This window comes from Physcomitrium patens, chromosome 3 (genome assembly GCF_059467195.1).
Source record: "Physcomitrium patens ecotype Gransden chromosome 3, ASM5946719v1, whole genome shotgun sequence".
Classification (NCBI taxonomy): Eukaryota; Viridiplantae; Streptophyta; class Bryopsida; order Funariales; family Funariaceae; genus Physcomitrium; species Physcomitrium patens.
The window spans coordinates 7,741,318-7,753,340 of NC_143412.1; the positions used below are offsets into that span (position 1 = coordinate 7,741,318).

At 38.0% G+C, this 12,023-nt stretch overlaps 1 protein-coding gene across 4 annotated transcripts; it reads right to left on the reverse strand.

The window, feature by feature from the left end:
* Nucleotides 1–2,226: 2,226 nt before the first annotated feature.
* LOC112279628 (E3 ubiquitin-protein ligase At1g12760) lies at nucleotides 2,227–6,789 on the reverse strand. Of its 4 annotated transcripts, none has more exons than XM_024514258.3 (4): nucleotides 6,329–6,789; nucleotides 4,375–5,524; nucleotides 3,919–4,044; nucleotides 2,227–3,769 (listed from the first exon to the last, which is right to left on the reverse strand). In XM_024514258.3, the coding sequence occupies exons 2-4, from the start codon at nucleotides 5,061–5,063 to the stop codon at nucleotides 3,223–3,225; spliced, it is 1,362 nt and encodes a 453-aa protein (XP_024370026.1). In that variant the 5' UTR covers nucleotides 5,064–5,524; nucleotides 6,329–6,789; the 3' UTR covers nucleotides 2,227–3,222. The 4 variants fall into 4 exon arrangements, with proteins under 4 accessions (XP_024370026.1, XP_024370027.1, XP_090104784.1 ...); XM_024514259.3 differs by lacking the exon at nucleotides 6,329–6,789 and adding an exon at nucleotides 5,964–6,267; XM_090248658.1 differs by lacking the exon at nucleotides 6,329–6,789 and adding an exon at nucleotides 5,911–5,934.
* Nucleotides 6,790–12,023: the final 5,234 nt, after the last annotated feature.

Sequence of the window (12,023 nt, forward strand, 5' to 3'; positions counted from 1 at the left end):
TCTTGCAAGTCATGCCAACGTAATAAAGCATGCAATGTAGCATCTCTTGGACTATTGTAGCCAATTCCACTATGTACAACATATTAAGAGCAAGTGACCATGGACCTTATTACGTGTTTGCTGCAGATACCTCACAATCATATAACAATTGCTATCTTTATAGATTGACTCTTAAAGCAACTTCATTTAGCCACAATATGCTCAAATATTGATGCCTTAGCATTTACATGGATCTTCTTTGATATTATCTTTTGTCACTATGGATTATCTTGTATCATCATTTCAGATCAAGTATATCATTTTTGATGTCGCATACTGCCTTGAACTTTCGCCACGTATTCCAATCCATCTAGTCTTCCATGTTTTGCAATTCAAGGAATTTCATACCAAGCCAAGGCGCTATTTGGACCAACACCAACTACCACCACCATTACCACTAGTTATAATTGATGACCAAGAAGAGTATGAAGGAGACAAGATTTTGGAACATTGCTACTTTTGCCATGGCAATAGACGTCAACAACTTCAGTACAAAGTCCTCTAAAAAAGATTATTACATCCACAATGCAACGTGGGAACTTGCATAGAATCTCATCTATTGCAAAGAATTAATTTGGAGATACCATTGACAGCAAAATGAAGACGTTTAGTATTAATAGAGAGTGATTAACTGTAGCATTGTATAGATAAGATATTTATATTGTTGATACATAAGAATAGATAGTTGAAGCTATGTTTAAGAAGTTTATAGAAGTTTCTAAAATTAGAGCTAGATTAGTGGACTATATGGGATCTACCACAAAACATTCTAAAAAGAACTTAGGACAGTTATCTAAGTGGAGTCCATCATGGAACATTCTAAAAAGAGCTTAGGATGGTTATCTAGATGGGATCCATTATTAGGAACATATTAAAAAGTTCCAAGATGGTTGAATATAGTATAAATAGGACTGGCTAGAGCCATTTGGGCATCTTTTTGTTTAATTCTATTCTATTTTATTTTGTTATAATATACTCTCTCTTATGGTGTAATAGAATTTATGTTACTGTGGATCAGAAGGGTCTTAGATTTTTGAGATAGTCTAATCCAGTTTCACAAAGATCACAAAGACTAAAGACTCTTGAAACAAGACCGGAAAAAAAAAAAAAAAAAAAAAAAAAAAACATTGATAAGAATAAAGAAGCCTTTACTCTTACATCCATACATACTATCTAACTAGAAGTTATATGGAAATATTCTATACGAGGTTTGACATGTATCCAACTTACAAGACACATGTCTAATTTATAAGATATATTTTCTATACATATACCACACAACCAACTTAAACCACAAGTTGCCAACATGTGCAACACATAGCCAACTTGTTGGCTAAGTTTTTAATCTATCAACTAATTACAAATACTTATAAAGTCAAATTTGTGCCTACAAAACATTAAAGAAGATCCTCCATAAGATATTATCCATGTGTTTTGCTTCCACCCTAAATGCAAAAACTTCATTTTATTCTACATTTGATTCACTTCCATCCTATCCCAGAGCAAGATGCATACTAAAATGAACTCAACCTTCGAGCTCTCCCATTCACTACATCCTCCCAATTTTTTTCCCAACTTAATTTTCTTCCATTGACGCCCAAAGTGCTGTCGAAACAGCTGCAGTTTCGGTAAAAAACGTGACTCGGTTCCTGCTCTACCATCTCTCAGCAGGTAACTTTCGAACGTCAACTGACAAGAGCTCAAGTGAGCAGGATGACGTCGATGAAAAATAAGCATGTCCACACGCATGCTCCTAGGTTAATTATAACTCCAGACCTCTCAATGTCTATGATCCTTCTCCAAGTTCAACCTTCTCAGGCACGTATCAACAGGACGATAGAATAACCAGATTGTAATTTCCTAGGCAAGAATTTACGATCACAAATAAAAACAGGGCAGATTACTTTCACATCATTGTCCACCTACTATCGCGTTGTACCCAAATCGGCCATGGCGCGAGAGACTAGTGCTTGCGTACCAGATACATGAATATTCCAATCACCTTGAGAAATGTTAGTGTCCAGATCACCCACAAACGAAGTGACTCCACTCTATATGCCAGACAGCTGCGAACAAAATAAGCAAAAACATCAACAAAGCATAGAACAACGCATTCTATCTGCACTTAAGTACCACTGCAAGTCCGTCCATGTACATTCATCCTCACATTTAGTCCAGACACACAAATCAGAAATAAATCTAAGCATGTACGGATAGAAACGTGTACACATCTTTACCTACACTTGCGTAGTCAGAAAATGTATTGCATAGCACCTACCTCTTAAAGCAGCCAATAATTCTTCCTACGTCCTCGTCATCTAACCTAACGCCACCCTACCACGAACACACAGTTCTCGCTCGATCCACCTCCTAATCAACTGATCGCCTCCACGTTTGGCATCTACAATAACTACCTAATACATGCGCCTCGCACATTTCTTACCGTTACAGTCCTTCTCGTAACAGTACGTATGATGCCACTGTGACTGCTAACTGCAACTGTTCATCGATCGCCAATCGCCCCTTTCAGACTTTCAGTGAAGAGACTGACAGGGCAGTCTTGGCCATCTGCTCCCGTCGGAACAACTCTACCAAGCTACTCGAAATTTACGACATGCCCGGCTTCAATTGCACAACCCTTGCCTCCACATTCTCATGCCTCCTCACAGCTCCACAGCTACGTCCACCAATCATTGGTTCAGAAGCTACATCGCTCCACAAGCTCGTTCACATAAACACGGCACTATCCGAAGCTTCTGGGGCTCCGAACGCGCGATACACACTGAATCCATCTTTAAATCACCTACTCAGCTCTCAAAGCTCTCGCGAACATCGTTCAGCTGGCATGTCCCAGATCTCCACAATATGAGACCGCGACCTGCTCCAGCTCCCCGAACATGGAAAACCGTCAATTCCAGGCTTCCACCACATGACACGGACCCCCCCCCCCCCCGCCCTCTCTCCCACGCACTCAACTACAGGTATATGTACATCGACCAGCCGGCACAGGCAGAAAAACTTCCCTAAAGCCGGAAATTACAGGATGTCTGAATAACATGGCACCACTATCTACGCAATAGCTGCTTTCTCCAAATTCCACTCATCCTCATTTGGGTAACGGCTAGCTGCAGATATTGCCTTCATCTACCATCACTCTGCCTTCAACCCCGCCCCCTCTCTACGTCAACTTGACGACACCGCTGCATTGTTCAGACCTTCCGCCCGATCTCTGCCATCGCCGCCAGCCTCCACCGACGTGGCATCCCCTGCTTCCGCTGAACCCCCAATGTCGTACTTGCACAGCGGACAAGACGCATTGATCTTGAGCCATTTATCAACACATTCCACGTGAAAATGATGTGTGCACACCAGCTCCCTCAACTCCACACCGTCCTTGTACTTGCCCAGGCAGATGCAACACACAGCATCGTCGGCGGACACCCATCTTTCCTTCTCTGTCCCAGCTGCCACCCACCCTCCCTCGCCTGCTCCCTCACTATCCGAATCATTGCCATCCTTATTTAATTTTGACTCGTTCGAAGCCTTCGCTTTGAACTTGTACGTCGGCAGGGCAGCAATCGCCTCTTGCGAGGCTCCTCGGGGCTGGTTCTGGTCCTCCCGAAAACCCAACAGTGCAATTATGCACGGCAAGCAGCAGCAAATAGTGGCGCAAAGAATAAAAGGCATCGCATATCCGATGCAGCTGAACGTAAGCAACACGATGCATAACCTGCCAAAACCCCACTCACAACCCTCTTACTGTCCATTCTTCTCCCCACAACCTTTGCAACTTCACTACCATCTCCGACCCACACCACAATTCACAGGCCACCGCCACAACCAACCAACCTTCCCACAACACCACACTGCGTCACCTACCTGTACAAATTTGGAGCGTCGTGTGCTGCCGAATGTCCACCAAATATCCAAACGTTGCCAACCACGAACCAAATCGCAAAAAAACAATCCAACGCAATCTTGAACCTCTCAACATAAATCCCAGTCCTGCACGCGCACCAAACATTTCTCAGACCACTCCCACACATTCAATAATATCGCCTCCCTACTCGTCCAACAACTTCACCACACACTTCACCTACACCAACCCCGAACCCTCACCACCTTCTCCGCTAAGTTCTACACACCCCAACTTCACATTTCTACGGAGTTGCCCAAACCACTGCTCTCACGGATTCCACTTCCAATTCCCTATCAACCACTGTCCATGTTCACGTCCATGCAAACATCCGGAACACCGTGACTCAGCTCTTCCACCACCACGACAAATCAACACCATCGACCTTGCATCCTGCAAATACTGCTCGACTTTCGTACCTCTCCCCGCTGCTACTTGACACTTGTCCGACACCACTCCTTTGCCTGCTTCCATGTGCCATGTCGTCCCGTGAACCTGGTGTTAATGTCACGTACGAACTGCCACCCACACCTCCGCTGGATGGATTCGGCTCAGACGCGCTCGTCGATGCCGGCTCTCTCGTTCTCATGTACTGATGTGTGTACCGCCAATACAGGAGGGGCAGGGTTGCCAGGCAACCAGCTGCGTATCCGGCGACCCACACGTGTAGAGGGGCTTGTGGATGCTCATTTCTCGACAGCACCAGCACGATGATGGATGCAATAATTTGACTGATCGTGATCGTCAGTTCGATGCTTACCCAAAGTCCCGAATTCAAAGGACTCGGTCGCTGTCGCGCGCTATGACTACTCGTATTTCCTGATCTCAAAGAAGAATTGGACGTGGTTGACGCAAATGACGGCAACCCTCTGAATGAGTTGGCCGACAGACTTCTCGACATACCCAAGCTTGGACTTTCTTGTTGCGCCTCCGCTGGCGAAAATGAAACGTGTGACGAGCTTGTAGGAACGCTGGAAGTAACAGGTTGGATTGTAACCACATGTTCAGCAGGCGTGGTTGATCCACTACCGGGTAGTTGATCCATTAGCAACGGCGATGTGTCACTGCTCTGGGCTTCAAGATCCACCTCTTCACACCGACCGGCCATGGAAGTCCAAAATGCCACCCCTCCTGTCTAAGGGCGGGGGCAGGCTTGCGTCGACCCACCCGTCTTGAAATGCTGCGCCACCGACGATTTCACCCCACGATTCCGCGCCAGCTCCTCGCACCTTCCGCTCACAATATTACCCACCCCACGCCTCCAGCTCCACGACTTCAGATCCTCAACGACCCAGCACACACTTCCCGACAAACTCTGACCACGGCGATGTCGTGTGCCGGCTTACCATGCACCAATCAACAGGGCACTTAAGAATGCCGAATACCCCCGCCCTTCACCGTAACGTGGCCCGACCGGCAACGCAACCCAACGTACGGAACAGATAACGAATTATCGATACTCGTCGAAAAGCAGGGGAGATCAACTGATGCGGATCCCATCTTACACCATCCTCCAAGTCTCACGATTCAAACCATCGAATTGCCGCTCTCACTGTCAACCCGCAAACCCTAATCTCAACCCACACCAACAAAACCCATTCGTCAGATCCAATTCGGCTTCCACACCCACATCCACCACTACGTTGGGACCCACCGTATACACTCCGACCGCGCCGAAGTTCCCATATTGCATGACACCAAGCAATTCAGTACCCACAGATACTCCCCCACAGGATCCCACTTGGTTTGGGGTACCAATCTCACCACGACTCCCACACACAAACACTTAGAAATCACTCCAGGTAACCATCAGACTAGTCACGCAAACTCACTTCGCGGATCCTACGTCCCCAGCGCATGAACACCGAAAAATTCACGTCGCACTCCACAAATTCGGGCATGTCCATACAATACTACCCCACCTACCAACACCCCAAATTCACCATATTACACACCTTTCTCTCGACCCCCAAGATCACAAAAACCAGCCCAGGACCACCAATCCTACCTGCTGCTCCTCGTTTTCCATGTCGTCCCTAAACCTCTAACCAATCGTCTCACCAGTCCACTCCACAACGGTAACCATCCCCTCCCTCTACATCACCACATCAGTGAACCCCAAACCCTAACCAAACTCTTCCACACATCTAAACCGAATCTCACACAATACCCCACAACAACCCTCCACGGAAAGAACACACTCGCATCGGAACACTCATCTCCGCACCACGAACAAACGACCTCTGATCATCCCAGCCCAGTCCAATCGTAATACGACAACGACGACGACGACGACGACGACGACGACGACAACGACGCCAGGCAACCCAGGAAAGGAGAGGGTCCCCAAACCCAGCCAAAGACGAGACGCACCTCACGGTAGCACCCAGCAGCGGAGCACTCCCATCCACAGGGGTAGAACGGCAGGCAACGAAGACCTAGAGCTCGAATCCCACGCCGAGACCTCACGACGTGTGGAGTGGGTGGGGGGAGAAGCTCGAGAGAGAGGGAGTGCGCCGTGTGGCACAGTTTCTGCGTTGATTTGGGAGTGCGTGAAGTTGAGTTTCCAATTGCATCGACACTGTGAGCATCTACTCACTTGGGGTTCAATCTGAGGTGCATCTGCATGGTGATTGTTGTGGTGAGGTGGTGGTAGTGGTTCTGAGTTGGTAGTAGTTGTGGTGTATATTTTGCTGCCTCAGCTTCTGCAGCGAAAGTGGGATGGCGAGCGGTAGAGCGGTGACCTCACAACGACAACTCCGACGCGACTCGGTGTGCGTACGCGGCATTAGATCACCCTCCCACCTCAGTCACTCACTCCTTCACTCACTCTCACTCACTCACTCATTTTGCTGATTTTTTCTTTTCCCAGGTCTAGTTTTTATGTTCTGCTTAAGCCGCACGTGGAGCCGGTTCATCCTGCTTGGCCCGTGTTTTTGAACTCTGGGACACGTGCCACTCTTGTAGATTTGTGTCGCAGAAACCTCACTGTTCAATCGACTGTCTCCGCCATTTTTGGCGGTCGGATCGCAGCTGCCGCTCAGAGGCGATAATAACCGTTGATATGATTTCTTGGAACGGTGGGAGGGAACGTAGGGGAACCATGGTTGTGGCAGGCAGGTTGGAAGGTGGGCACGTTGTGAACTCAGAAGCCAATCTTTATTGGGCCCTCACTGATCCACATTCGCATTTATGGGCGCTGAATTTTGTTCATGGGCTTCCTCACTATCCCACTTTTCAACCATCCCTCTCGCTTTTTCTTTTTCTTTTTCTTTTTTTCTGTTGTTATATACAAGAGCACTCGATGTGCATGATACTTTTTTTTTCAAGTTGAATTCTAGGAACTCATACAAATTTTACTTAGTATTAAAATATTTAATTAAATATATTATAAACTATATATTTCATAAACTTAAATTAAAATTTGTTTGAAATGTTTTTAAAAAATTTTACATTGCATTAACAAAAAATATAATAATCCAAAAAAGGAAAAAAAACTGAATATTATTTTTTAGATAATTATTAAAATTATATATTATGTGCTATTTTAATAAAAACATTATTTAAGATTAATGGGTTTTAGTTTTACAACAAAAAAATAGTCCTAAAACCATAGTAATGCACAAAAACCTTAGATTTGAATTAAATATATATATTTATTATAAATTTACAATGATTCAATCAAACTTTGTTGCTTTTTTTTTACCACAAATAATTACATTACTAAATTTATTTTATATTATAATATACAAATAGGGTATTTTAAAGCAAGATATACCTTATACATAATCAATTTTATTTCTAAGAAAAAATAGGATTATATAAAATTAATATGACATGTTAAATAATTAATTAGCTTACTAGTTATTTAATCTTGTAAAAAATTATTTAATCTTATCATGAATATTTTTATTCAAGAAATAAAAGTATAAAATATTATAAAAAATAGTTACGATTGAAGTATTGTTGGAAAAATATAAAATCAAATTCAAATTCAACATTATATATTTGAAATAGATCTAAGTTACAAACTTGTTTAGTAGCATTATTTATAATATTTTAAATAATAAAATTAAATATATATATATATATATATATATATAAATATATATACAATCTCAAAAGAATTAAATAAAATATAATAAAATAAAGAAAAATAAGATTTTATAATTACAATTACATATAATATAATTTATAGAAGTTTATAAGTTATACTATCTCTTATATAAATAAGTAAGTAAAAGTGAAAGTAGAATAAATAACATTATAGAAGATATTATTTTAGATAAATTGTTATTGGTCAAAGAATTGGCTCTTCATATGTAATAAGGCCAAGAGATAAAGTAAAGGAGTAGACAAAAGATCTTAAGAATATAGAAAATATGCTAAAAGCATATTTTTATGGTAGATAAGAAAATCATAGATAGTCTCAATAGAATATTGGATAGATGTATTCATCAAAAAATGGAAGTTATCTATTAGGCAGTAGCTACCCCCTATAAGTAATGAATGTTGGAAGTAAAAGATATCTTTTTCTATACTTTGTAAGCAACCTTGTTGATGCTTTATGTTGTGACTTCAAAGTTCTTTTTTCTCAATAGGTTATGGACCCATTCAACTTTAATTGTAAATTTTGAAGCTCTTTGAAGTCTTTCTTATTATGAAGAGTAGATCTTATAGTTGTTGTTGATGTTAGGATTTAATATCTTCTAAATCCTCTTTTGCATCGAATTATTGATATAATTTTACTCTTTTTTGTTATTAAGTACACTCATTGTCTTGGAGGTATCAACTACCTTAAAATGATTTCATAGAATATTAGTATTGTGTTTCTTTGCTTAGTTACATCATTGATGTACTAATATTGGGCTTCTATGTGTTAAATTTTTTAAAATATTTTTTTATAATGATAAGAAGATAATTATAAGATTATAAGTATTTTTGTAAGAATTGATATTAATTAAAGAGTGAAATTACTAGTATACTCACAAAAGATGTATTTTGGATTTTTAAAGCATCATCTTCTTGTTGATTTTAAAAGCTTTATATTCTCTTTTTTTATTTTTTTTGATAATCTCTTCATTAGACATGGCTTCATGTGAATATGAGGGCTTGAAAGTAATTTAAGAAGTTTAGACATAACAAATTTTACCATTTGAAGAAAAAAATGGGACTTTTTTTGGCTTTATTGGACCTTTGGAACATTATTGATGAAAATGAAGAGTCTCAATGATTGCAACAAATCTTGAAAGTGCCAACTTTTCACATGTAATTACTTGCAATGGACCAAGAGAAGCATCGAAGACTCTTTGCAACACCTATGAGAGTAAAAACCTTGCCAACATTCTATAGATAAAGAAAAAATTCTTAATGATAAAGATGGAAGAAAGAGATGATCTCATAGCTTATATCAATAAGATAAAAGCACTTATATAGCAACTAGTAATTGTTGATAAGCTAATTGATGATAAGGATATTGTATTGATATTATTAAAGATAAGAACTTGATGAAAGAAAATAAATAAGTAATATTTTTTTAAAGAAGTATGATAAAATAGAAATAAAAAAATTATGTATATTAAAAAAAAAAAAAAAACTAACAAGGCTATTGCCAAAAGTCAATAAAACTATAGATTCTTGAAACTAGACTAGAAGCAAGAAAGAAGTTAACAAGAGTAAAAAAGGCTTTATTATTGCATCTATATATATTATCTACATAAGAGCCATATAGTGACATTCTATAAGACTTCTAAAATGTGTTGACTTTGCACAATATGTATGTTAACTTGCAAGACAAGTTTTTTATATTGATGCCACATAGTTAGCTTGTTTAGCAAGCTATTAACATGTGAAGTATGTGATTAATTTGTTAACCAAGTTTCTAACCTATCAATCAACTACAAACATATGTAAAATCAAAACAACTTCTATAAAGTTTTAAGGAAGCTTTCTTAAAATTTATTATAAAATTAATCTACTTATATCTACTTCTACCTATTCATATCACGTAAATAATAATTATAATAAATATATGTCTGTGATATTATCCCTTCTTCTAAAAATAAGTTCTATGAGGAGCGATGATTATATGTCAAGAAAATCTAAGATGCAATGAATTGTATTTGTCACATACTTTGATCTCTATTTTTTTTTGAAGTAATTGATAGGTCCTCTCAGCCATCAATAATGTTCCATTTTAGAGCAAGAAGACCACCTTATTATTTGATCATTGTTGAGACCTTCATAACTTCCTTCAAATAAAAACTTTTTAACACCATCAAGAGTCATTTCTACCTCTAATAAAATCATAAAACATTGAGGTTTTATTCCTAGGTTGTGATATCAAATGCATTATATGTCAACATTTATTCAAGAAAAAACATATTGCTCTTGAAGTTCTTCATTTTTAATATGTTCTCTTAAAGGTTGTGATAATCACAATGTCTTATCTGATAAGTCAACAAAATTTTAAATCTTACACCAAACCTTAAATAAATCTTAAATCCTAAATTAAATCTTAGATAAATCTTAAATCCTAAATCAAAACCTAGAAAAATCTTAAATCCTAAACAAAATCCTAGAGAAATTCTAAATCCTGAACCAAATCCTAACCAATTCAATTTTATCCTAGTACTATTTAAAACCTCAATATCTATCAATCAAACTATCAATCTTATTTAAAAATTTACAAAAAAATTCAATAACTAAGTTAATAATAAGTATACATAATTTGAAGATAATTGCACTTATCAAATAGAAGAAAAATCCTAAAATCTACTTAGGTGTTGGTTGACCTCTTATTCCAATCTAGATATTGAACTTCCAATACCAATATTTTTTTTTCAAACTATTCAATTATTTTTAAATTTTACATATTGTAGCAAATTAGGTCTATTATCCTCACACATAAATTTTATCCCAATCAAGCTAGTAAATTTTTGAAGAACTTAAAAATCCTAATTGTCTCTCAAAGTTCAATTATCAAGACCTTAACCTACTTGAAATTCAATAACCTTCAATTCAACCATTTGATTAAATTCAAACTTATAGCATGCACTCCAGACAACTATTTTCTTAAGTTCTCAAATTTTGAATTATAAAACTATTACCGAACTCATGAAATTCTTCAAAACATAATACTCTTTTTATTTCACAAATTCTAGAGTCATCCAAAAAAATTGTAACTTTGCAATGCTCTAGCAAAGTTATTACACATCCAAATTACTCAAAACTAATGCTTAAAGAAATATTTTTAAGTTTGCTCTTTAATCCCACTCTCTAGGAAATTATATTCATAAGTTCTCAAAATCCTTAGAAACAATAGACTATAGTTATTCTAGAATGGATAATGGCTGAAGAAGTCTATAAGATCAATGACAAGAAATTTTTAATCTTAAGTACACATCACAAGATTGTACGAAATCTTTGACTATCTTCTACATTTAGGACCACCAAAAATCCTTGGATATTAATTCTAAAGTCTTATTGTACCTAAAATGTTCTACTATTAGAAAATTGTAACGAGCTTAAAAAACATGTAATTGAGCTTCACCTTCTAAAACATATAAGTGTCCTTTGAAATATAAAAGATTGTTCTTGAATTCAATTTACAAGTATTATGAGACTTTGAAGGATTTTCTTTAATATTACAAGTAAGAAGATCAGAAGACATACTTGACTAAACTTATTTAATGAAATTTGAATCAACAATCAATATTGATTTCATTGCTCAAAGATAAAAATGGTCTGGCTTCAAAAGAATTATCTGTTGATTACGAAAGAGTAGGATCTCCTTCCTTTGATGTAAGATAAGATTGTTTAGAGAGTACATTTGACAAACCTTATTATTTTTCTCCTTGATAAGTGATCTTAAATTTGAATCTTGATAAGGACATGCTTTAGGAAGCTTGACAATAATTCAAAGTGCATGTTGATATAAAATATTCAAGATTATTATGATTTGTATATATAATAATTGTATTAGGAGCAATTATTGGATTATGGCGCCATTCTTAAAAAAAATTCATAATTATAAGAAATTCTTTATTATGGATCTTATTATTGATCT

Coding starts and splice junctions, on each gene's coding strand:
- LOC112279628 (XM_024514258.3), bottom strand. CDS start 5,063: ATGGCCGGTCGGTGTGAAGAGGTGGATCTTGAAGCCCAGAGCAGTGAC. Junction 4,045..4,374: donor TCAAGTAGCAGCGGGGAGAG/GTACGAAAGTCG, acceptor GTGCGCGTGCAG/GACTGGGATTTATGTTGAGA. Junction 3,770..3,918: donor GACGCTCCAAATTTGTACAG/GTAGGTGACGCA, acceptor GGGTTTTGGCAG/GTTATGCATCGTGTTGCTTA.